The 25,697-nt window shown below is 40.5% G+C and overlaps 1 protein-coding gene across 1 annotated transcript in view; it reads left to right on the top strand.

The window, feature by feature from the left end:
- Nucleotides 1-22,836, top strand: part of LOC117825547 (zonadhesin) — a 41,748-nt gene extending 18,912 nt beyond the window's left edge. Inside the window, exons 31-67 of the mRNA XM_034701449.1 lie at nucleotides 304-453; nucleotides 2,003-2,106; nucleotides 3,748-3,950; nucleotides 5,519-5,739; nucleotides 5,839-5,985; nucleotides 6,107-6,271; nucleotides 6,402-6,553; nucleotides 7,279-7,447; nucleotides 7,626-7,734; nucleotides 8,179-8,315; nucleotides 8,514-8,639; nucleotides 9,212-9,391; nucleotides 10,012-10,236; nucleotides 10,378-10,504; nucleotides 10,644-10,843; nucleotides 10,951-11,166; nucleotides 11,314-11,459; nucleotides 12,011-12,138; nucleotides 12,299-12,440; nucleotides 14,772-14,904; nucleotides 15,044-15,196; nucleotides 15,290-15,416; nucleotides 15,524-15,735; nucleotides 15,810-15,972; nucleotides 16,181-16,269; nucleotides 17,867-18,027; nucleotides 18,153-18,267; nucleotides 18,863-19,044; nucleotides 19,132-19,180; nucleotides 19,271-19,417; nucleotides 19,542-19,877; nucleotides 20,035-20,132; nucleotides 20,218-20,324; nucleotides 20,421-20,500; nucleotides 21,253-21,281; nucleotides 21,370-21,501; nucleotides 21,888-22,836. Coding sequence (XP_034557340.1) covers nucleotides 304-453; nucleotides 2,003-2,106; nucleotides 3,748-3,950; nucleotides 5,519-5,739; nucleotides 5,839-5,985; nucleotides 6,107-6,271; nucleotides 6,402-6,553; nucleotides 7,279-7,447; nucleotides 7,626-7,734; nucleotides 8,179-8,315; nucleotides 8,514-8,639; nucleotides 9,212-9,391; nucleotides 10,012-10,236; nucleotides 10,378-10,504; nucleotides 10,644-10,843; nucleotides 10,951-11,166; nucleotides 11,314-11,459; nucleotides 12,011-12,138; nucleotides 12,299-12,440; nucleotides 14,772-14,904; nucleotides 15,044-15,196; nucleotides 15,290-15,416; nucleotides 15,524-15,735; nucleotides 15,810-15,972; nucleotides 16,181-16,269; nucleotides 17,867-18,027; nucleotides 18,153-18,267; nucleotides 18,863-19,044; nucleotides 19,132-19,180; nucleotides 19,271-19,417; nucleotides 19,542-19,877; nucleotides 20,035-20,132; nucleotides 20,218-20,324; nucleotides 20,421-20,500; nucleotides 21,253-21,281; nucleotides 21,370-21,501; nucleotides 21,888-22,406 — 5,879 coding nt within the window. The 3' untranslated portion in view covers nucleotides 22,407-22,836. The remainder of the gene's footprint in view (nucleotides 1-303; nucleotides 454-2,002; nucleotides 2,107-3,747; nucleotides 3,951-5,518; nucleotides 5,740-5,838; nucleotides 5,986-6,106; nucleotides 6,272-6,401; nucleotides 6,554-7,278; nucleotides 7,448-7,625; nucleotides 7,735-8,178; nucleotides 8,316-8,513; nucleotides 8,640-9,211; nucleotides 9,392-10,011; nucleotides 10,237-10,377; nucleotides 10,505-10,643; nucleotides 10,844-10,950; nucleotides 11,167-11,313; nucleotides 11,460-12,010; nucleotides 12,139-12,298; nucleotides 12,441-14,771; nucleotides 14,905-15,043; nucleotides 15,197-15,289; nucleotides 15,417-15,523; nucleotides 15,736-15,809; nucleotides 15,973-16,180; nucleotides 16,270-17,866; nucleotides 18,028-18,152; nucleotides 18,268-18,862; nucleotides 19,045-19,131; nucleotides 19,181-19,270; nucleotides 19,418-19,541; nucleotides 19,878-20,034; nucleotides 20,133-20,217; nucleotides 20,325-20,420; nucleotides 20,501-21,252; nucleotides 21,282-21,369; nucleotides 21,502-21,887) is intronic.
- The last annotated feature ends 2,861 nt before the right edge of the window (nucleotides 22,837-25,697 follow it).

Genomic DNA, 25,697 nt, shown 5'->3' with positions numbered 1-25,697 from the left:
CATATGTTTGCTTTTCATTAATAGCAGCAAATTCACACCTTTTCCAAGGGGATCGTCCAAAGTTTCAGGACAGCTTTCTAATTAAAGCAGAGCTGATATTGCTTGAAGTATAATGAGGATGGCTTATTGAAGTTACACCTTTCTTTATCTCTGCTTATCTAATTGACATCTGATTTCATAATGTCAGAGTCCAAGTCTTTAATTAGCAGCTCAACCTTATCTTTTCAAAGTTAATGACATTCAAAGTTGTGAAAATGATGTGCATTTTATCTGCAATAATCAATTCTTTGTGATGTTGCTCAGTTGAAGGTACTGTGCAGCCCGCACTGTGTCCCGCCGGATACTATTGTCCTGCAGGACTGACTCTAGGACTAGAGTTCCCCTGCCCACCTGGCACTGTGCAGAACCAACCAGGAGCCCACGGTCCTGAGGCCTGCCTGCTTTGCCCTGCTGGTACTGAAAGGATAAATGTTTGTTAAAGCCTATCTCCCTCCGAAAGGTTTAGAGAGAGTGGTTCATGCCTTTATTACTTCTAGGCTTGATTATTGTAATTCCTTGTATTTGGGCTTAGATGTGTCATCTATTCAGTGCCTGCAGCTTGCTCAAAACGCTGCTGCTTGCCTCCTGACTGGCAGGAAAAAGAGGGAGCACATCACACCTGTGCTGCATGCTCTCCACTGGCTCCCAGTCTGTTACAGGATTAATTTTAGAATTGCACTTTTAACATACAGTACAAGGCCCTAAATGGATTGGAACCATCCTACTTGGCCAATATCCTTTATGTTCACAACCCAGCTCGAGCACTGAGGTCAACAAACCAGCTGCTCTGGAAATGCGTGCCACTCCAATTACAATCGTCCCCCACTGTTGAATGTTTTAAATCTTTGTTGAAGACCCATCTCTTCTCTTTGGCCTTCTCCTCGTGAGGAGGACATTAAAGGTGACATATCATGCAAAATCGACTTTTAATGGTTCTCTACCTGAAATATGTGTCCCTGGCATGTCTACAAAGCCCCCGAAAATGAAAAAAATCCATTCTGCCCCTGTTCTGATTTCTCCACCTTTCTGTAAATGTGTGCTGAAAACAGCCGTTTCAGATTTCGGTGTTTTTCATACGTCACCGTGCCATCCGGTCTGTCACGGAGTCAGAGCTCGGAGCTTGTTCAGCCCATAGACTGTATAAAATACAACTCAATTCCTCCTCCATTTTTCATTACCTGCACACGTGTGTGCTAACAAGGAGCTTAGGAGGGAGGCATGCTAGTTGTAGGCTGTCTTAATAAACACAAAGGTCGGTTTCACTCCCCATGTCTGCAGATTTGAAGATCTAGTGGATGATTTTTATTTTTCATGGAAAAGTGCTAGTGCTAGTTAGCATAGCCACATAGCTACATGTTCGTAGCTGTGTACCAAGACACACGTCGACATACTGACAAATAAAACAACAAGAAACACAAAATCTGTGACCAATCGTTCAGAAAGTTCCTGCTGCAGGTGCCTCTCCGTCAGGATCAGATTCTGGATCAAATTCAAAGGGTTGAAGTAACGCAGGTCTGTGAGCAGCCGTGTATATTCAGCCAACATGTAAACATTAGATCAATGTGCTCATTTAAAGGCACAGACACAGAAAACAGCCTATTCTGAGCAGGGCTGAAAAAGAGGGGTTTACAGGCATGCCAAAATTTCTAAGTGTTTTTTTGGAGCAATAAACTTTAAAGACATGTTTTGGGGACCTCTTAGACCAATATATTTTGATGAAAAAGAGCATAATATTTCACCTTTAATATCCTGATATATTGTGTTGTTTATTATCGTCTTCATGTACTTTTTACTTTTTACCTTGTAAAGCACTTTGGCCAACACTAGTTGTTTTCAAATGTGCTATATAAATAAAGTTGACTTGACTTGACTTGACTTGATCTACATAAGCAGAAGTTACCCTGTAACCCGAACACATTGTAATCAAATCTTAAAGATGGATTATTTACTCTGTTCTCTGCAGGAACATTCTGCTCTCATCCTGGTCTGTCAAAGCCAACAGGACTCTGTGAGGCAGGATACTTCTGTCCTGCTGGATCCACAAGTCCTAACTCTGCTAATCATCAGGTGCGCATGTATCATTTGTTGCCCTTGTTTTTTTGTTCATGTATTATACTGGTTAGGCAGTAGTTGGTCAGTGGGCCATATTTCCAAAAGCATGATTCAAAACGATTTTCTTGGAACTAGCTAACGGCTGTCAGGAACAAGGATAACGACACTACTTAGGACCCATTGTGACTACCTGAACACACCCACGACTGTTAGAGGCTTATTTTTTCTAGCTCTTCCCCAGTCTGGTCAGAACTGAAGAAGCCTTTTGGAGGAGAGGTCAATGAATCATCAATCAATCTTTTTTGTATAGTGCCAAATCACAGCAAAAGCTTTTACAAACAAAGCAGGTCTACACCATACTCTATGTTAAATTATTATCAAAGACACAACATCAAGACAGGATCAATCAAGGCCCCTCTTACTGACAGGACTGAGTCTTATCTCATCTTAATTCACCATGAGCCTTGCACCATTTAGCAAGTTACAGCTGCAAGGAAAAACTTCCTTTTAAGGCAGAAATCTTGAGCAGGACCAGACTAATTTTATACAGCCATCTGCCTCGACCGAGTTGGGGTTGGAAAGAGGGATAGAGGAGAATAAGAGAGAGAGAGAGAAAGCGATGATAGAGGTGAAACATCTTCAAGAATTTCTACCAAGTCCAGTTGCCTTCTTGGATCAAGCTTTGCATCTTGATGTTCTACTTTTTTTCTCCATCTCTCTTTCTGCATCTTTCTCTATCCCACTTTTTTAACCCTGTACAGTCAGGTTTAAGGTTTCTGTTACCAAATGTTGCCAAAATACTTTGCTAATGGTGGTTTAATGTTTGCTGTCTACAAATAATACAACAAAGACTTTGTTGTAGACCTGACGTTTTCGTTACCATGCCTGAGAAAAGTTGATTGATGGTTTGTGGATTGATTTAGGTGACCTTATGATCTTTCATCAAATCAAACTTTATGTCAGAATTACCCTACATACACAGAAATATCATCAAAAATCTGACCAGTAGATTGCCTGAACATATTTATTTAATGATTTGCTTGTGCTTGATTCCAGTACATTAGTCTTCTTATAGCACAACTAGCTAAAATGTCAGCTTTGTTTACATGAGACAAAAAAGGCTTGCATTCACAGGAAATTTACTTTGGATATTAATAGTGCCTTGAAGATGAATCTTCTAGTACTACTGCTGAGGCTTAATCTCCACTGTTAGACAATAAATCTTTAAGACTATTCATGTAAATATATTACTCTAACTTTATCATCATTTTGAGTGAACATTGCTGCTTTCCTTGTTGGTCACCGAATAAGTTTCCCTCAGAACTTCCAAAAGCCAAGCATGTCTGCTTTAGACAAGGAATATTGATTTAACAAATAGGAATATTGTTGTATTGCTCAGCACATTCCTACTCTAATGGTAACTCGGCAAATAGATTTTATTTGGCCTCACTTGCCTACAACATCACATTCTCAGTCCCACGTCAAGCACAGCTCAAGGATCATAGTGTTTGGGGCATGTTTGAACACTTTTGTATTGTTGCGTGTTATAAACATTTCAGTCTCTGGAATCTTGAGGGCTTTTGAAAAGTTTTTGCTATAAAAAGTACACATTATTTTGCATTTGCGTCATCATGTTTTTTCCTTTCCTTATCTTAGGGGAATTCCACCAGAAGCCGTCTCTGTCCTTCTGGCCACTTTTGCCCCCCTGGCACAGGCTACCCTCTCCCCTGCCCCACAGGCTCTCTTTCCATCTTCAGAGGCCTAAAGGGAGAGGACGACTGTCCACCCTGCCCCGCTGGACTGTTTTGTGACAGGCCTGCAATGAAAGCGCTATCAAGTGCTCTTCCATGTCATGCTGGGTAAACACTAATGCTCTTCTGCTTTTTCAGTTTTCAATCTCTGCACTCTGGGTATAACACTGTATTTGTTTCCATTGTTATTATTGTTAATTACATTGCAGCTCAACCGTTTAAGTCAGGCTTGTAGGAACAGAAAGCAAGGAAACAGCTTTATATTTCTTTATTATCACATGTCTCTACTCCACTCTCTTTCAAGTGCTCTCACCTTGTTGTATCAAAGTACCTTTGGATTTATATAAGTAGAAGATAATAGTTCTATATGCCAGCAACATATCCGCTGCCCAAAACTAGTCCAAAGCAATTACACACACATACTACAAAATCAGACACATAATTAAAGACAGCAGATGCTTTTTACTCAAGTGTGTCTTAAGTCTCAGCAGGAGAGGGAGCAGGTGTCCTCAGCTGGACAAAATTCATAATTAAAGCACTTTGCTTACTCTTAAATTTGGTTGCAGACACGCTCTGCAATAACATGACAGAGCTAAATCAATTTAAAAGCACCTGTGGCACCTCAGTGTGTCTGCCAATGGTTCTGAAGTTGTTTATACTTCATTTACAAAAATAAAAGAAGGAAAATCTCAAAGGAATGTATTCATAGTGGCTCTGAAAGAAGATTTTTACATTAAATATGTTATATTCACCTCATATTAATCATTCATATTTTTAATAGCATGAAACAGTTGCATGTAATCATCAGACCTTGAAAATCTTTGGTTTCATTAACTCTAACTTGTTATTAATTTCTTTATTTCTGAGTAATTGAATTCTACAGCTGTAAATTGTTATGTATCTGACACACCAATTAGACATAACATTATGATCACTTGCCTAATATTGTGTGGACCCCCATCTTGTCAGGTCAAGCAAAACTGCCTTAACCTGATGACTCCACTAGACCTCTTAAGGTGTTATATGGCACCAAGTCTTTAGCAGCAGATCCTTTAAGTCCTGTAAGTTGTGAGGTTGAGCCTCCATGAATCAGTCTTGGTTGTCTAGCACATCCCACAGATGCTTGATTGGAGGGAGATCGGGGGAATCCTGAGCTTTGGCTGTCCATGACCCTGTTGTTGGTTCATCAATTTTCCTTCCTTTGTTAAATTTTGGTAGGTACTGACCACTGCAAACTGGTAACAATACTCCACAAGAGCTGTAGTTTTGAGGATGCTTTGACCGGGTCATCCGGCCATCACAGTTTGGCCCTTGTTGATGTTGCTCACATCCTTACCCTCTCCAATTTTTCCTGCTTTCAAGACATCCACTTGAGCACAAAATGTTCAATTGCTGTCCAACATACATCCCCCCCCCCACACACACACACACACCCCCACCCCCACCCCCACCCCCACCCCCACCCCCAACTCTGACAGGTGCCGTTGTGACAAGATAATCAGTGTTATTCACCTCATCTGCTAGTGGTCACAATTTTATGGCTGATCGGTGTATGAATGCATAAATGCAGTAAGTGTAAACAAATTTTTGTCAGTGACTGTTTTTTCAGCCTCCCCTTTGGCAGTGTCTGGAGATTTCTGTGATATGAAATCAGCTTTCATTGTTTATGCCCAAAGGTATGTATGCCTGGCTGGCAGCTCCAGTCCCACTCCAACTGCTGGTTCCCATGGCTATCTCTGCCCTCCTGGCCATAGTTGTCCTGTTGGCACAGCAAATGAGGTGCCTTGTGAGCCTGGCACTTTCAATCCTGCTCCAGGAGCAGCCCGTTGCTTATTATGCCCCAAAGGGAGCATGTGTTCCTCCTCAGCCACTCAAGAGCCCTCGATCTGCCCAGCTGGTAAGAAGTGGAAAATAAACTCACAATTTTCTATATGAACCACGTCGAATTTATAGTTCTGCTGTTATGATTAACATGGTTTGTGAACACTCTTTTCAGGTTATTATTGTCCCATTGGAACAACCCTGCAGCAGCCCTGCCCTTTAGGGACTTTCAGCAATCAGACAGGAGCTCACTCTCTGTCCATCTGCACGCCCTGTCCCTCTGGAGTGTACTGTAGCTCATATGGAGCCTCAACACCACAAGGTGTCCATATCCAAAACATGTTTTTAGGCATTATTTTATCCTTAAATCTAAATGTTCAGCTCATTTAACAAGTTTAACCACTTATTACAAACAACAAATTGTTTATTTGATTTTTCTCTAGGCTCTTGTTTGCAGGGTTATTTCTGCCAAGGTGGAGCCATGGGGCCAACACCACAGAGCTCTGAAAATTTCCCCAGGAATGGCCCCTGCCCCGTGGGCCACTACTGTCCAGCTGGGTGCCTCTCGCCAGTTCCCTGCCCTTTTGGCAGCATTCGCAATACCACTGGTACACCTGCTGTTGGAACTCATTATGAAACGGATTTTTTTCTCTTAAGTCTTGTGTGATTTACTGAATACTATAATATCCATGTTGGGTCTGCATCACTATGTACCCTCACTTTTATGTTTTGTCATAGGAGGTGTGTCAATGGAGAGCTGCTCTACCTGCCCTGCAGGTCACTACTGCTCCAATGAGGGTCTGTCCAACCCCAGTGGCCCCTGTGCTGCAGGTTTCTACTGCCCTCATGACTTCTCTTCAACAACTCCATATGCCTTTCTCTGTCCCAAGGCAAGGATTGTTCAGATACTCTTTCATTCTTCCTTCTCTTTATTTTCTCTTCCACTGAACTCCCTCCTCTGTTTCCCCCTTCTTATTGTTCTTGCTGTTTTCTTGCAATTTGCTTGTCCTATGTTGCAAATTACTCGTATCTTGAAGCACTGAACAACACACTTCACTTTGTACCTAAAGTCTCTAAGAGTAGTATAGTAGGTAGAACCTTCAGTTATCAGGCCCGTCTACCTTGGAATCATCTACCAGTCAAGGTCCGGAAGGCAGACACCCTCTCTAATTTTGGTATTAGGCTTAGAACTTTCCTTCTTAATAAAGCTTATAGTCAGAGCTGGCTCAGGCTTTGATCAGCTCTTTTTGCAGTTATGCTGCAATAGGCTTAGACTGCTGGGGGAACTGGCACACAGACACATTGGGATCCACTCGATGTTACTGCCTGTTAAAAGGACGTTTTTCCTTGCCACTGTAACTAGCTAAATACTGCAAGGTGCAATGCTCATGGTGGATTAAGACGATATAAGACTGAGTCCTGTTAGTAAGAGGGGACTGGATTGTATCCTGTCTTGATGTCTTTGTTAATAATTTAACATAGCGTATGGTCTAGACCTGCTATGTTTGTAAAAAGCATCTTGAGATAACGTTTGTTGTGATTTGGAGATATACAAATAAAGATTGATTAATTGATTGACTTCATATTCTCCTTTGTATCCTCAATTCTCTTATAGGGACACTGTTGTCCACAGGGCTCTGCTCTGGCCCTGCCTTGTCCTACGGGAGAATACCAGCCAAACCCGGGCTCAGATAGCTGCATCCCATGTCGACCTGGATTTTACTGTGAGGAGGCCATAGTTGGGGAGCCTAGGCCCTGCCCACCACACTCATTCTGCCCTGCAGGTACTCTTAAATCACAACTTTGACTCCAGATGAAGGCAACTTTAATTTAATATATGTGTAAACTGATGAAAGAAAACAAAATAAGCCCAATTAGAATTATGACTTTGTTTAGTATTTTACTAAGAAAAACAGAACACAATGCAATCAATCTTCTCCATTCTACTGCACCTTTTCACAGGTACAATGGTGCCTCAGCCTTGCCCTAATGGGACTTACACTCATTCAAATCAGGGAGGGCTTCAAGAAGAGAGAGAGTGTTTACCCTGCCCTCCAGGGAGGTTCTGCAGGTACACTGTTTGAATTCAAAGGTTCTCATATGTGCTCTACTCTCTCACTAACAAACATGCACAAATACACAAAGCAATGCAAATTAGCACAAGTGCACTCTGTACTAGTGCTCATGCATACAGGCACATGCTCAGAGGCAAACACTCACCTCTGTTTTAATTATATTCATAATCAGCAGCATGCAGGCGTGTTTCATGTTGAGGAGCTACAGTTCACCGAGCAGCCAAATTAACACCTTAATATGCATGAATATAATGAATGTAGATGGGAGGTGAAAATGTTTGGAATTATGTAATCATTGTTCTGTTTATCTAATGAACTGAGCATTTGAGTGTCTTCTGTGGTCTAATGGTCTTGTGTGCTTCTGGTATCTGTGTTTGTGTACATGCAGGGAGTCTTGTAGTATTGTGGATTATCTGAACATCTTTTTTTTTTTTCCTAAGGGCTGGAAGGATCCAGGGTACATGTGCTGCCGGGTACCTTTGTGTGTCTGGGAGTGCAGAGTTTACCCCTCAGACACCACTGTTTAACCAAACAGAGTGCCAGTGGGGCATGCAGTGTGCCGGACCATGTCCTCCAGGTACAATACAATCCGTTTTCCTTCTGAAGCTACCAACCATAAATATTCAGTTTGAATACATTTACTTTGAAACTTTTTTTTATCACATTCTTTGACTCTTGAGATTAGTTCTATCCAATTTTTCACCACTCACAACGATTGATCTTATCTTTTTAATATTTGAAATGTTTTTTATGCCAAAAAGTAATTCTCTTACAGGTTTCTTCTGCTCTGACGGTGCAGAGAAGGTTCAGTTGTGTCCTGTAAACACTATCAGAGTCTCCCCAGGTGGTGCCAGCTTACAGGACTGCTTATCCTGCCCACCTCAGCATTGGTGTAGACCTGGTATGAGCTGATAATGGACTTCATGTTTGAGAAGCCTTTTTGTAGCTGTTACTGTCAGGTTTTTGAGGTACAAAATATTTCTGAGAAGTGATGAAAAGTTATGGCTGAGTTTGAGACAACCCATGCAGGAAAAAATGTTTGATGCTCTGAATTAAACATAAAATTAGAAAGAGAGAGAAACCTTTTCTGAAGCCTTAATGGGCAAATTAAAACCCATTTGCTTTGGATATCTAGCATAAGGCTTACTTGCTACCTTATAGGATAGCTGATTGTGTTCATTTCAACTCTCATGTGTTACTTGGCATGAGCAGAAACCGGCAGAAGGAGTCAAACCACTAACAAAAATTGAGAATGAGCCTTGAGAATAATCAACTAAGCCCAGGCTTATGAAGGGTTAACATGTCGGAGATGTAGCCAGAGGCAAGCACTTGTCAAGCCCTCTAAGTAATCAATAAAGTATCAAATTAAATTCCTCAACAGATATGCAAGGGTGACAAATGCAGCATAAATATCATCTTATAAGTATAGCTGATTCTTTTCCCTCTAAAATGTTAGCATGTGTCTGTTTGCAGGAGACCCTGTGCTTCATCTGTGTCCTGCTGGTCATTACTGTGATGGTCTGCCAGGCAATTATTACACTGGAGGACCAGGACCCAGGCCTTGTCCTCTGTACACCTATCGAGCTTCCCCTGGAGCGGGCAGCAAGGGCGACTGCTTACCGTGCCCTGCTGGTTCCCTCTGTAACGGCACAGGTCTGACACTCTGCAGCTTATAGACACATAGTCAGACAGACCACAGCAAACTCATTAAAATAGTGCACTGCAATGATCTGCACTCATGAAAAAGTTATCCTTCCCCTATTTGCCTGTTAATTCCCCTCTGGTGGGTTGTAACTTAAATTTGCAAGGACAGTTGAAATAAAAATGTCTTGCTAGGTGGTATTTCAGTTTGTAGGCTGACTATACTAGTGCCGGAATCTGGGCCTGCGATAAGAGTGAAGGAGGAGATTGAAAAACATGTGAGTTCTCAGGCTGCAGTGATGATTGAGTGGTGGTTTCATGAAAAGAAATGCTGGTCTCTCTCAAAAGTGCTTGAAATAATTCAGAAATTATACCAGTGTTACTGTATCTGGTGGTTGAATCTCAGCAGATCGTTTCTTTGCAAGCCACAGTTAAAGCTTCTAAAATAAATTAGCAAAAAGGATGATCTATTATCATGTGTTGTAGTAATTTCAGTAAACTTTATAGCTCAGACAAATCCATTTAAGGTTTCCCGAGTGTGTGTGTGATCGATGAGGCAGCACATTTATTCCTCCCTTAGTTGAAGTGTGGGAAGTAATGAATAGGTTTCTTAAAAAGCTGTTATTTTCTAGGACTTACAGACTACTCCAGCAGCCCATGCCCACCTGGTTTCTGGTGCAGAGGGACAGGACCCCCCATCCTCTGCCCCACAGGCACTAAGAGGCCCCTGCCTGGAGCTGCTGCACCCAATCAGTGTGAACCGTGCACAGGAGGGACCTTCTGTCCAGATCCCTGGCTCACAGGACAGCCCAATGTGGAGGGGATTCCCTGCAGGGCCTCATATCAATGCCCTACTGGTGGGTCAGCACATTTTACATTGTTAGCCTGGTGCATTAAATAGGGTATGTGATGACTTAAGTACTACATATGAATGTATGCCTCTCTTCCTAAAGGGAGTAATGAATTTCTTCTGTAATGAGTTTTCGCTCATGCTCCAGGTGCAGTCTCAGAGAGGCCATGCAGAGCCGGCTCTTACTGTGGACCTCAGACAGCTGAGCCTCGGGTCTGTCCGGGAGGTTATTTTTGTCCAGAGGGATCCCAGTCCTACCACCACCCTAAACAGCTGTGAGTGCACAAAAGATCCAATAACTTCATACCTGGCATGAAAGCACATATTTAGGAGACTGACATTGAAATGATAGGCTTTAACTGACACGGTGTTGGTTTTAAGCTCTATACATTTCTATGAAACTCTGCCCCACAGTTGCCCATTCCCTTACTACTGCCCGGCAAACAGCTCAGGCATGAAGTCCTGTGAGGGAGGATCCATGCCTGTCAACACCAGTGGGCTCAGGGGATCTAAAAGCAGCAGCTGTAGTGTTTGTGAGGGGGGCACCTATCGTCCATATCTCTCTCCCATCCCATATTGTCCTCAATGTCCTGCAGGGTACTTTTGCCCCGCAGGTACTAGACTAACAAAAAATCATTCAAATTCTCAATTTATGTGTCAGTATTTATTATGTCATGCCATTTGCATCCATATAAAGAATTAACCAATTTTAATACCACAGGCACATCCCACTACAAGAGTAATGCCTGTCCTGTTGGTTATGTCTGTCCCATGGGATCCACTCAACCAATACCCTGCCCTCCTGGTTTCTTTGGTAACCTCACTCATGCTGAAACAATAACAGGTGACTGTCAGCCATGTCCAACTGGCACCTTCAACCACCTGCCTGCTCAGAAGGCTTGCTTCCCCTGTGGCAGTTCCTCTACTTCAGCAGCAGGTTTGATCTTTTTTGTAATTCCCAGAGGGCTCAGATCTCATTAGATGCCTTCGAAATGCCTATTTGAGAATTTTTAAAATAATTTTTTCTTCATCTGTACAGATAAATGTCCTCATTGATCATTACCTGTAACACCTGTTTCTTCAGGTTCCTCTTCTTGTAGCTGCATTGGTAAGAACCGTGCATTCCAGCCCTCAGATGGTTCATGTTTGTGCAGAACTGGTTTTATCTTCTACAATGAACTGGATTTCAAAAGCTCCACCTCTGACAGTGAGTTTGACTGCCAGCCTGAGGTGAGCAGCAGATCAAAAAATCACATATTTTACAACTTAATGTGTTATTTTTTTTGGTTTAAAACGTTTTGATAGACTTAGAACATGCAAAACATTCCAACTGATTGAAGGTCTGCAAGATTGATGTTTTTTGTGCAATTATGCGGCCTGAGGTTGCTTACCTTTAAAGTAAAAGTTTGAACACAGCTGTGAAAAATCTGATGTTGAAGTTTGGGGTAAAAATTTGACTTCAGCAGCCCTCAGGGTTGACCAATACACAATATTGATCAACCGCTTATGGTCTTGCAGTTACCTGTTTAAAAAAACTCTCTTTCTTCATTTTTTAGATGCTTTTGAAATGCAAACAAAACAGTGAAATACTCTTGTACATGCTTTCAATCATGCATGATGTAATTACCTGCAAGGTCTGTGTGTTTGATCTCCTTTTTGATGTTATGTGTTTGTCTGTTTGTGTGTGTGTGTGTGTGTGTGTGTGTGTGTGTGTGTGTGTGTGTGTGTGTGTGTGTGTGTGTGTGTGTGTGTGTGTGTGTGTGTGTGTGCGTGTGTTTAAGGTGAACAAACGGTGCGCAACAGGACAGGTACGTCTGGCAGCATCTAGAGCCTGTGTATCACCCTCCCTCCACTCCTGTAATATCACCTGTGGACCACATGGAGGAACTCTGGATGTGGAGATGGGCGTGTATATATATATTTTATATTATTCAGTTAAATTACACTTTCAATTCTATTTGAAAAAATACTCTATAAACCTTCTGAAGATGAGTGTTGTGAAAGTGGTTAAGAGTCTGATATACTGTCTTTTTTTTCTCTTGTCTCTCTACCTGATCCTGATGCCCCAGCTGTCAGTGTGAGCGATATGTATCTGCTGAGGAGCTTTGCAACACTTCCTGCCTTTCCAGGCTGCCTCAGCTCTCTGCTGAGATATCAGATGGAAACCTGCAGCTCAGCCTCAAAGAGAGAGACAGCATGGTGTGGTTCAAAGTAAGGGAGAGATGATGGGACTCTTGACAAACTGAAGATTTGCTGTACCTTACAAGATTATTGATTTGGTGTTAAAAGTATACTGACTTATCTTTTACAATATATGTGGGTATGAGTAAGAAGAAGGATCCATAAACTCTAACCATCTGATGAGATGAAAATAAGCTATTATCTCACTTTTTTATGATACTGAAAGACTTTGCTGAAAGACTTAGAATATATCAGACTGTAGAATATCTCAGATTGTTGGACAAAAGATTTAATAAAAAAAACAAGATAAAAAAATGGGTCTAAAAGGCCAAGAACTGTTTTTAATCAGTTTTCAACTGACTAAAATATGGTTACAGCTTCAGTGAACCTCAAAGCAGTATTTTGTTTTCTGAATATAAGATATTTTTAATTTTAGAAGCTGCATTTTATTCTATTCTATGAATTGTATTAGTTTCATACCATAACACGACTAAAACACTTTATGGGCTGTAAGATGATGAAAAGCAGGTTCAGAGACATTGTTAACAGAGCGGTTTTTAAAAAATATTCACTACAGAAGAAGTAAATAGAAGACCTCTGGATACTGATGTAGTTGATTGATCTGATGAGATTGAATCAGTCATACTGGTGGTGGAACTGGTGGCTGAGTGATTGAGTCTAAAAACAGTCTTTCAGCTTTTTGTTTTGGTGACTGGTATAATCATTCAGGCCACAACAAGTTTTGAATGTGACTTGGAAATTGCTGTTGATATGTGTGAATGTGTGATGATTTCACACACTTATCAGACTGAACAAGCAGCAACCTCCGATCTTAAAATATGAAGCTCATGTGCAAGTGCTAAAAACTGCAGTTCATTGAGCGTCCGCTTGAGGCTGGTTGCAGAAACACCTGGTTAAAAAAACGGTTAAGGTCTGAGTAGGTCCGAGTAGCTAATTTCTCTATTGGCACACACTTTACAGCGGTTGAAATTTCTTATAACTGTGTATTTTCGAAGATATCAAACTTACAAGTTTTGCCAAAATAAGGACATGGGTAACTTGATTGACAGGCAGGAACCCAGAAGCTGTTAGCAAAAAGGCTAAAGGCCTGCCTTTTTACCTCACACTAGCACGGACAAAGTTTGGTTGTGTTCAGCATTTCTAATAAGGCCCCCGCTGACAATTGGCTTCAAAATTAATATTTTAATGGACTAATTTAATTAGTCTATGAGACTTATGATGATTTTCTAGTTAAATGGTTAATGGTCTTTAAAAAAAATTGGTCAGAAATGTTCACCTTTGAGCCATATTTGAACATGGCTTGAGTGTTAGCAATAGTTGTTTTTTTTTATTTCTAATTGATGGATAAAGTGCTGACTGGGGTGTGGGTATTTAAAGCTGGGGTTGGTAGTCAGATTTAGATACACTTTTTGTTATACTGGTTAAAATGATCTTTATGTCCCGATGGCAATCAATACATGATGTGTTCTTAAAAAAGAGCGAAAAAAAGCTGCTATCTACAGCCGGAGTAAACCTGGGAAAACACCAACCAATCCCTGCCATCAGGATCCAAATGATGAAACCAATCAAATACCTTCCTGCCGTTCTGCCCGCCTCCTGCGCGTACATTTCATGATTGTTTGTGTTTTTTAACTTTCACTATGATAATGTTTTGGTGTTTTATTACCGCTGAGTGAGACATGAGTTGAGTGCAAAACACAAAGGATGTGCTGAGGATTGGTCGCGAATCAGCTGTGCTCGTGCAATTGAGCGGGGGCGTCGTTTTGGAGGAGCTCCAAGGGGAGGCTGGGGAGGGTTTGGACGGAGTCCTGAGGAAATGCTACATTCAAAATCATGCTAGATTTCCGTGGCTACCAACCCTAGCTTTAAGTGATTTTTTCTCATTTGTAAAATTACTTCATTTTTTATTAATTATTTCGTTGTTGTTTTTTTTTGTCTAAAACATAACCATTATTTTAAAATTACTCCTTTGTAAAGCAATAAAAAATGTTTTATAAAGTACAGTTTTTAAAACAGACATTATACATGTTTACAACATAGCAACAACGTCTATATTTAATTGTCTGGGCTTTAGATTAGATGAATAAATCTGATAAAAAGTGTGTTATTAATGTAACATGTTATATGTAATTAAAGTTCAAAGTGAATCCTCTCAAATGTGTTGAAAATATTCAAACCTAAATTTATTGCTAATATGCAAAGCGATGCCTTGTCAGTTCCGTGAGAGCACCTCAAACATACTTATTGATATTTTGTCATCTTGTCTTTAATTTATTCAGTTGGCGGCTGTTTAGTACTGAACTGGCACTTTTAATTGAGCTTATTTCTGTTTCATTCCAGACTGTCATGAATGTTTTAGGACCAGATATCCATGCTAGGAATATTGGTAAAATCAATTTTGTCCAGTTTGAGCCTGAAGGAGTGTTTGGTTGGATTCCCACTCGGAGAGATCTCATCCAGCAGTTCCTGTCAGGTGATTAGACAGCCTCTTTCATACTCATACTCTTTCATTCCAGTCTAAGTTTTCTAATTTCTCAAAGTAAGTATCTGATCTCTGTACATCGTTTAAGGAATGTTGTTGAAAATGTTGGCACTACTTTCCTTTGATTCAGAGCCCTTACAACACTATAATGTAAGCCCTCGAGAGAGGAGAGAGACAAAACATGATGATGCAGACTCAGGTGTCATCCCTCGTATTCCCAACCCCATCGCATGTCTGACCTCCGGTGACATGCTTGTTTTCCACCTAACCATCAACCAAACTGGTACAACAGATCTGATTGACTTTCATTTTGTTTTACCATAACCGTGTGAATTTATGTTGCTGACATCTTACTCTTTTGGTTTCCATCACTCAGACCGCCACAGCAGCCACTTCCCAGTGTATCAGAAAGACCATCTGTTTAACAGTAACCCCAGCTGGGATTTTGGTGCCTTTAGACGTCTGGAGAGTCTCATTAAACAGACAAATTTCAACTCCACAAGGTAGTGTCGAGTCCATCCAGCTAGTAGACAATCCAGCTGTGAACTTCAATTTTGGATCGATGACTCTTCATTTTTCTGATTCCTCTCCTTTTCTTTCATGTTCTCAGGTTTGCCCATGTGTTTACAGAAACAGGGAAGTATGTGTTTGTGGACAGTGCTGTCCCAGAGTGGAGTTTGGTGGTGGTGGTCAGTGAAGAGGGGACAGAGTGTGACCCTCGGCTGTCTGTCTTCCAACCAATGACGCCAGCACAGCTGGTCAAGCACGGAATTGTCAAACAGCACAAACTCAACCTGCTTCCTGACTGGGGAGTGATTGCAGGTGAATATTTTAGCATGTGGGTGCAGTATTGTAATGAGTGATCCCTTACTTTTCATCATACCAACTTTTTGTAGGGATCCTGAGTCTGCTGCTGGTTGTAGTTGTGATTGTGACCACCACAGTACTGGTGCTGCGACCTGGAAAAGCAAAACTCGTCTCTCAGTGGAAGATTAAGCCAAAGTGGCGCAGCCTTGGGGAACCTATCTGTCCAGTGGACTGTGTTTGCAGTGCAGAAAGGTCTGTTGATTTGACATTGGAATGATGGTGTGTTTTATCTTTGTGTCTGCACACTGTTGCTGGGGCTTCTTGTGGCACATATTATGTATGTACTCTTTAGACTGCTTGTGCTTAAAGTCACAAAACCTTGCAGCTTCTTTTTTTTTTAAACACTCCTTCTTTAACATTTCAAAAGATATGACTTTTGTAAATGTGTTTGTTTTTTCAGCATAGCTGTCCCAAGCCAAGGTGGCTTCATTGGCAGTAGGGGTGTAGGAGAGGGAGCAGAGGCTGAGGAGCCCGCTTTGACAAAAGGAGGTAAGCTCACTGTTTATAACCATGTGCTCAAGCCTAACTTCAGTTAGCAGACTTAACCCTCCTTTTCTGAAACATGAATGTCTATAGAAAAAATGTACAGCAATATGTCCCGTAGATGTGGAAAAACTGACCTGGGTGGGGGACAAACTGCATGGCCAGCACTCTGACAATAAAATCTATGAATCCATTGGTCAAGCATAGATTAAAAAATAACTTAAGTATTGCTGTTATTACTTAAGACAGGAATGAGTAAATGTGTCCACCACAACTTACTGCAGCCAGTGGTGTACTTTGGGGGTAATAAACTTTAAAAATTGCTTTCTCTGGTGCCCTTTCAGTGAAAAACACATGAAAAGTGGCCTATTGAAAATTCCTCTCGATGCCCCTCCAATATGTAACACTTTAAAAAAAAAAAAAAAAGCCTTCTGGATGCAGCCCAAGTGAAAAAAAAAAGTGCCCTCTTGATGCTCCTCTAATATACTGTATACAACTTTTTTTTTTTAAATGCACTCTGGATGCCCCTCAAGTGTTAAAAACGTTTTTAAAAAGTTCCCTCTGGAAGCCCCTCTAATGAGTAAAAACAAAAACAAACAAAAAGGCCATCTGGATGCCCTTTTATTAACCTTCACCAAAAAAGAGCTTAGTGGATGCCCATGTAGTTAATTATGTTATGTTGTGTTATGATCATTATTTTGTATAATTATTAATTCAGAAATATATCAATAGTTTTGTATCCCTTTTTCATAATTCAATTTCCATCACTATCGGTCACAAACATATTCACCACGATGAGGGGAATTAAGTGTTAGACGTTAAAAATTTTCTTGGGGAGGACCCCCAGACTCCCCTCCTTCTACCTCTGAACATTTAAATTAACCCTAAGCTGTGAGTACCAGAGGTTTGAAAGGAGGTGCCCTTTTTTGTGGTTTTCACCCCAGCACCTCAAACACGCCACTGCAGCCATTCTTTGGTAATACTCAATAATAAATAAACCTATACATTTTATATTTTTTCCCCCTCTGGTGATTTGCTGATAAAGTGATGGTTGAAAACCAGAAAAGGTTCACTGAAAACACTCACACATTCCCTCAGTCTGACTGGTTTCCATTATGTTTTTTTTTTTACATGTGTGACGTTTAGAACAACTATGAGGTAAAGCTGTCCCTAATTATTTCCACTTTGTGCACTTGTTGCATTATTCATGCTGCCTGATAGGGGGTTTAAATATCCATTGGCCTTCTCATTATGAAAACATCACGCATGGCCAGGTAGCAGTTAACAGCCTATCCCCAATATGATTGATGATAAAGAAAATAATGGCTTATATCACACTCTAATGACTTGTGCTGTTATCTCAAGCTCCCCTGTTAGCCTCTGCAATTTTAATTCAAGCACTTATCACCCTCTGCATGCTGCATCCTAGACTGTCTGAAGAGCGACAAACTCTCTGGAGCACAGTTCAATAACATTTTGCTTTCAGTATGAAGCCATTCATCATGCGGGTATCTCATTTATTCTATAGGATGGCATGTTGGGAAATCTCCCCTTTATTTTAGCATATTCTGACTTGTGCATTGATATGTTCTGCTCCCTATAGGAAGTCGGTCAGGGCGCTTTGATTTGGAGGAGTTCAATGTGAAGACTCTGTATGATAAACTAGAGGATCAGAACCTCCACATAGCCTCACAACTGGCACGTCACCGCAAGGACACACAGGAGTTTTACAGAAATATTTGTCAGCAGACTGAAACCCTAAAGGTTAGTTTTACTGCAGTGAAGTGAAGGCATAGAGTAGTTAAGTCAAGCAAGACAAGACCATGAAATATACTGTATTAAAGCTTGTATGTACTATGAAAAAGAGTAATGTTTTTTTTTGTTTTAAGGAAATCTTCGAGAATATGGACATAAAAAAAAGAAGTCTTCTTAAGGAGCTGCTAGCCCAAAATGCTATCATGGACAAAGCATCTAACAGCAGTGCACGAGGAAGAGATGATCAATGTAAAATGAGTGATAATTATGTTTGATCTTTGGGGAGAAACCAATCTTTCAAAAATATTTCCAGTGATACGGTCATTAGATAGAGAAAACTATTTATTCTGTCAAAAAAGATGAAGCATAAACAGGAAATTACACTTATAGTAGCAAGTTAGCTTAGATTAGCAACATGAACAAAGGTAAAAAACAACAACACTTTTTAGGGTTCCTAGTGAGCTGTGTGAATGCCTGGGTGACCAAATAAGATGTAACAACCTAGTTGTGCTTTTGTGGTGAATGATGGCTTACAAGCTCTTTCCCCATGATGCCTTCGCACAAAGCTAAGTTAAGCTAACTGGCTGCTGGCCTGACCTGAGCTTTAAAATGATGGCACAGATATGAAAGCACTATTCATCTTACTCCCTGACACTCAGAAGATCAACAAGTTAAGCATGTCTTAAGATGTAGGACTACAACTTCAACAGCATATAATCACATCTTGAATCACATTTTGTATTCATTTGGCTAAAGTACTGTAGTTTATGTGCCTGCCTGTTTAACATCATTGAAATGTTATTTTCCAATCTCTTTCTTGTATCTGAACATACCATCACCCCAGCTGAGGCTTTTTTAGCATTACTGGGAGCTGTTCTGAGGTCAGTGGAGACTCTTTTATGCAGGCTGGGAGGGGACACGTGGCAGAGCCAGGACTTGCCTGGTGCGCCATACAATCATACTGGTTCCCATGAGGCAAGGGAGTGTGAGAGGCAAGCTGGTGACACCAACATCTGTTACACACAGGTAATGTGTTCTCATTTATTCGTTTTGTGGCATTTCTTGGAACAATAAGAAGGGGGATTATTTTATTTTTCCATTTTTTTCCCACAGTTTTCTCCAATGAGTATGACCAGAGGAGAAGCTCCTCCCAATGAGTCAGGTAAAGAAACAAATCATTCAAGGTTCTGTTATGTTTTAAAGAGTGCCAGTATTTTATGGCACACTTTTAAGATGATTCTTTTTTTCCTAGTCACTTTACAAAGCACAGCTCATTGCCTGAGTGACCACGACCTGTCCAAGATGATCAGCATATCTCCACTATTCAAGACCCTGCAGGAGATCCATCAATCTTTACAGAACTTTACCACTGCTGAGTATAATCAGCAGTTTGACAATGGTACAGAAATGTGATGAAAGGCCCCAAAAGAACACCTCAAAAGGGGCAATTACACTTATAAAGAATGAAACTTTAGACTATGGTGAATATGACTCCTAAATTCAGAATGTTTTACCTGTTTCAGCAGCTACCGAACATTATGTCCAGGACAACCATGATGGGCAACTTATCCCCACTGCACTGGACAGCCTCTCACCTCAACATTCTACCATTTTCCTGTTTGGTTGCCAAGTGATGCAACTTCTTGCAAACTGCCCCTTATTTCCCCCTGTGCTTCTGCTACTGGCCAAGTCTCTCCCTGTTTCTCAAGCTCTCTCTAACGAGGGTCTCCTGGCACATTGCTCCAAGGACTTTTATTTTGATGGAAACAATCAAATCCTTTATCTGTCAGAGATAAAGCTGAAGAACGCTGGACATTTTATAGCTACTATCCTGCAGTCCATGGCCCACATTGCATCAGGTAATCACACCGAGAGAGTCATGCGACCCAGTTCTGTCATGTTTTCAAAACAGGCATATAGTGTTGCAAAGTAGACTAGCTCTGACAATCATCTTGGAAAGCACAGAGTCTGTAATCTTCTTTGGAAACAAAGTAGCGTTTCTCATTTTTTGTCCAGGATCCAAACCACAAAGCTTTATGAGAGCTCTCCATGAGGCTGTTTCAGCGTTAAGCCTTCAGCTGTTCAACTCTTCTTTCACATGGAGCACAGCAGAGGTTTGTAAGTGCCATTAGGGCCTCACACATCCTCCTCATACTGCATGGGTAGGGGCGGTTAACTCTTTCTGATTTATTTCCACAGTCAAAATTTGATGCTTCAGAGGGGTGGTGTGGTGCACTAGCTGAGGATTTTCTCAACATCAGATATCCTAATGAGGAGCATTTCACTGAGCATCTATTAGCTAAAAGGTTGGTGTGAAAGATTAAAAATAAAACCTCTTATAACCCTTATAAAATATTAACTTTCACAGATTGAATAACTGTAAGTCCTATCCTCTATTACAGACTTGAGAAATACAAATATTTCAAGTTAGAGCAACTCATCTTGAACCTGAAACAGAATTCAGCAGAGGACACAAACACAGGTAAGAATAGTGTTCTTCATCTTTTATCAGAAAGATGCAGCTGGATTATACAAAATCATACATCAATGGAAACAACTGCTTCAAACAAAGCAATTAACTAGATCGCCAAAAAAGGAAAACAACACATGCATTTATAACATAAAGGTCCTTGAATGCACCTTATCAGTCATCAAAACTCTTCCATGTGACACTATGCAGGATTACACTGACTCTATGTTAGCTAGATAAAAAGCTAAGTTAAAGGTCTTACCAACAGACTTATGTGAGAACGGTTTAATGCTTTCAAATCACAGCCCTGGAGCCACTAATCAATACAAGTATTGGAAAACTATCTTGTGAAATGCACTTGCTCCAACAATGCCTCAGTGTACATTATTGAACAAATTAGATAGTGGTTTCAGACTCACAATGGAAAACATGTTTCCTGCTCTCTCTAGTCAAAATATCTCAACATCATTAAAGCATTATAAGGAATCCTGGTGAGAGAGGATGAGTGAAATCAATATAATATTTCCTTTCTCACCTAAAGAGCTTTTGTTCCATGAGAACGGGTCAGTATACACAGTTCATGACTTTAATGAGCACTGAGGCTACTCTGAACTTGAGGTGATAGTGCTTCTACTAGTTACACAATAAGTATATAGTACAATATAAGGTGTTTCAGTTATTGTGTATCAGCTGTTAGAACATATTTTGACAAATGAACACTTTTTTCATTCTGAGGAATCAAAAGTTTTGTGTAATTCCCTCAGGTTTACTGCCAAAAGGGACGCCGATGCAGGTATCATTTAGTTACAAATTATGAACTTTTTACAAATCAATAGAATAGGTAACTTCCTCATGTTACTTAACCATTTTCTTTCACACAGATTTCCTGCGTTGAGGAAGTAATTGACCACTTGAATGAGTCCTTCCTTCAGCTGAGCCTACAGCTACAGAAGAGAGCTCAAATGAGCATGTGGCTAAAGGAGAGAGAAAGCAGTGCTGCCAGCCGTTCTGCAGTAATTAGCCGGAATATTACATTACATTTATCAGAAGAATTATGTCCACACAGTAATTTAATTGTTTTGTGACTGCTTAAAAATGAATATCAACATGCTGAGGTATTTAGTTTGAGTATCTCACCACCCAGGGTTTCATACATATAAATAACATTAAAATAGAACATTAAGTCAATGAATCATTGAAATGTGTCATTCATGTTGATTTTTATTGCCCCATTCAGCCTTGACTGAAAAGGAAAATGTGCAAATAAGTATGCATGGATAAGATGTGGGCTGTCATTTGCATATTTACTCCATTCCTTTAGACTATGTGCATGAATTCAATCATTTCCATTACCGCATATCACCTACAATACATTCTCTGTGAATGATTATTTTTGCAGAGGGCAACACCAACAAGCTCACCAAGCCTTAGTCGTAACGGAACAATCCTGCTGGAACTGAAGAGGCACTACGTATCACAGCGCCTCGATGAGCTCCAAACCACATTAGGCCACATCAGACGGTGCCAGCAGCGTGACAGCAAGTCAGGAAGTGGGACAAGAGGCTGTACGCAAACAGACAGCAGCAGCACTCAGCAAGAGCAGAGACAGCAATATCCTGGCATCGATGGCCGAAGTCCTGCTGACAGCCAGCCGCAAGACAGTAGACACAGCCAGCAAACCATAGAGAGCAGAGGTCTTGGCCCTTATACAATAGAGAGTCGTTTTTCTGAACAGCAAAGGAGTGGATCTTTACTCAGTTGCAAGCTGCTGGAGAGACAAGATCAGCAGTATCTTAAAGTCCCAGAGGAGCAGGACATCAGAAGTCACATCACAATAGAAAACACAACTGAACACACAGACATTGATGACCCGTGGGGACCTAATGACCAGAGACTGAATTTAAATGACAAATGCTGAGAAGTAGTTTGTTATTTTTCAGTTTCTCTCCTTTGCCTTTAGTCTTTTATGCTCAGTGCTCTTGAGCATGAAATATTAAAGGCTTTCATGCTCAAGAGCATTGTTGAAAACATTCTCCCTTGTTTTTGGAGACATGACTTGAGTGACCTCTGACTTTATTTGACTATTTTTGAAACACTTCTTCTGTGTTCTTTCTAATTATCTACCGTTGAGTATGAATAACTTATAGCACGTATGAAGGAGTTAAAACCTAGACCTCTAAGTCAGCCTCTGTTAATTAGCATATTCTAATGGAGACAATAAACTCCAGCTGAGTGAACATAAGGTGACCCTCGTAACTCTGTGTAGTCTGCTAACAACAACCACTCATTGTGTAGAGGTGATGACCCACATGTCTTCATGAATATCCTATTAAACTGCAGTAATCTTTCTCCTTTTTCTCTGTCTTGCATACATGCAGGTAACTGATCTTTCTTCTCCAAGCTTTTTTGATTTTAGTCAGCCTTCTCTCAAGCTAACAGTTCACAAAGTGAAACTAAAATAAGCCTTTAAACCTGACATCCTGCTGAAGCATAAGTCTCCGTTGCATGCCTTCTGCCTTTATCCTGCTACGATGCTTTATCTGAAGCACAAGGTCCTGATCTTATAATAGAAAGTGAGTATTCCTACAGGGGGCATTGAGCCAAATCAGAAGGTCAGACGAACAAGTCTACACTCACTATCGGTGTTAGCTTTGAGCTCTGTGCCAGGCCCCTCTGGCGCTGAATCTGGCATAGCCCTGAAGCTGTGTGCATGTGTGGGTTTGTGTGTGTTTGTTCACATGAGGGGTGTGGTTCAGTGGTTCCCTCAGATTATATGCCTTATCAATTAGATTAGCTGCTATGTGCCTGTGATCTGGCCTGTCACAGTGGGACACAGCATCAAATAACTCCATGCAGGGCTGCTCTGGAGCCATTTGTGTGTAAACTCGTTGGGATTCACAGTGGTATTGCATTTTGCTTGCTCTAGTTGTTTAACTCAACAAGGGTTGTTTTTTTTTCAGAATTTGTGTAGTTAAATGCAACGCTTGCATGAATCTGACAGTTGCCATTGTGGTTTTGTTGGGATGGAACAATAGCATGCCAACAAATGACTCAACCCTTTTGAGACTCAAGCAGTTTGTTTTTTCTCACATATTTCTGTTTCATATTTCTGTGTATTTGTATGGAAACAAAGGGCAAAATCCCATGTAATGTACAGTCCATTAGGAAAGGAGAGCCCATGCCGTGAGTGTTAGAGATAATATAGATTATAGATGTTAAGAGAGATAAATACAGTCCATCCCATCTTCCCGCACTCTAGTGATAAGCGTTTTTTTCCACCAAGCCGCACATGAGATTTACATCCCAGTCTACAACATTTTACATCCATAGCTGTCTATTGTAATCATGTTATAATCTTGAAATCCTTCCAAATCCTTAGAAATCTGCTCTCTACAGACACACATGCCGTATGCATGTGTGTCTGTAGAGAGCATACATGTACTGTAGGAGCAAACACATGCTCTCTGTGACCCACTTTTTTATACGCACAGACATTGAACTGACTCAATCTGTTATGTAAACAGATTGTTAATGTTGTGAAAAGCCCTCAGACATAAACACACAGACACTTTAAAAGGGTAAACTTCTCCTTTGATATCCATAATACTTTCTGCAGTGCATACATTTTTACAGACATTGGATGCATGTAAAAAAAAAAAAAGAGCTGGGTTTGATGCTTCCTGTTATCTCAGAGTCTGCGGGCTGTCACTAAGCAGGCCTCCTCTAGTCACCATGGCACTAGCTACAGTTGCTATGGTTTCCTTATCTGCAGGATGTGGTTCAACCAGGGTTGCCATATTTAGTCTGCTCCTCAGAGCGCGAGCCTACTGCTGATGCTGACAGCAACACAAGAGTGCACTCAGCTGCCTCTGTGCTGTTCTTTTTTCCATTTAAATCTCTTCCAACAATCGAGCATTTCCGTTAAAAACCTGTTGACTCACAGTTTTGGGTATTTTGCAGCTCTAACATGGCACACATACTGATGATAGATACAGATAGATACAAGGGAAAAAAAAGATGGAAAAGAGAATAGAAACTTTCATTTGTGTTCTCCTTTTAGTAATCCTCTCTTGTATTCCAGAAACAGTTGCAACAAAGTGAGATTATAAAGGGTCTTTCACGTCTAAGAATGCTGTCCCAAGGATTCAGAACTACATACGTTCACAGAGACAGCAGATTAGGACTTCAAACATGACACAATCCTGATTTTATCCTGGGTATCTTGGAAACAATGAGAATGAAAGGAAATCATTAAAGATTAATATATATTTTGCATTACTGTTACATTCATCTAAGTCATGTTTGCATGGCTGAATCCATAAAATAAAGCTAAAACGGATACATTTCCTTCGAAATATTGAATCATGACTTTATAATCCACTAATGAAACCATTAAATCAAACTCAGTTTAGCACACAATCAATAATATATGACAAATTATCTTTGTAAAGAATCAGATCTTTGCATACAAAAGGTAATACATAAAGACTGAAACAAGTTAGAGTTTTGTAGAAGACAAGGAATAGTGGCATGCCTACATACATGCATAATGGGTGTACTGCTTGTATATATAACAGGGTGAATAAAGGAAAAGGCACACTGATTCTGAAGACCCATTTTGCTTCCTCATCACATCTTCAGCCTTTAGAAGAGATTCAAATCACTGCAGTTTCCAGAAGGAGAGAAAAAAGGTGATATAATTAAACTGCTTAGCAGTCACATCAGACTTCTCTGCTGCAGCTTGTGTTGGTGTGATGGACAGAAACAAGGCTTCAATCGTTAACCACTTCAATAAGTGAAGCATGTTAACAGCAATTGGTGAATGTCCCTTCCCTTTCCCTTTAGCATCCTTTAGATCTTAAATGGCTGAAGACAAAGGAATGAACAAAGAAAAAAGAGACTATTGTTGCCATAGCAAAGTCATCCAGTATGAGAGACTAACATATAGACAGAATACTGCAGGAAAGGTCAGGCCCTTTTAAGGCTGAACTCCAGAGGATAGAAGATCACTTGATTTGTGGGCTGTATCCTTCGCAGTTTTTTATCTACTTCATTGCCACCGCAAGCCAGAAATATAGATCACTCTGTGTATGTGCTTTGCATTTATATGGAAGGTCCTATAAAACGTACTGATCCTGGCAGGTGTAATACTGTTTTATGCTTTAATGCATGGATATATACTGTACATAGATTATTGTGTGCGTTATAT

The sequence above is a fragment of the Notolabrus celidotus genome, chromosome 14 (genome assembly GCF_009762535.1).
Source record: "Notolabrus celidotus isolate fNotCel1 chromosome 14, fNotCel1.pri, whole genome shotgun sequence".
In the NCBI taxonomy this organism is placed as follows: domain Eukaryota; kingdom Metazoa; phylum Chordata; class Actinopteri; order Labriformes; family Labridae; genus Notolabrus; species Notolabrus celidotus.
The sequence above is the reverse complement of the archived record's forward strand: the minus strand, read 5'-3'. Positions and strand labels throughout refer to the sequence as shown.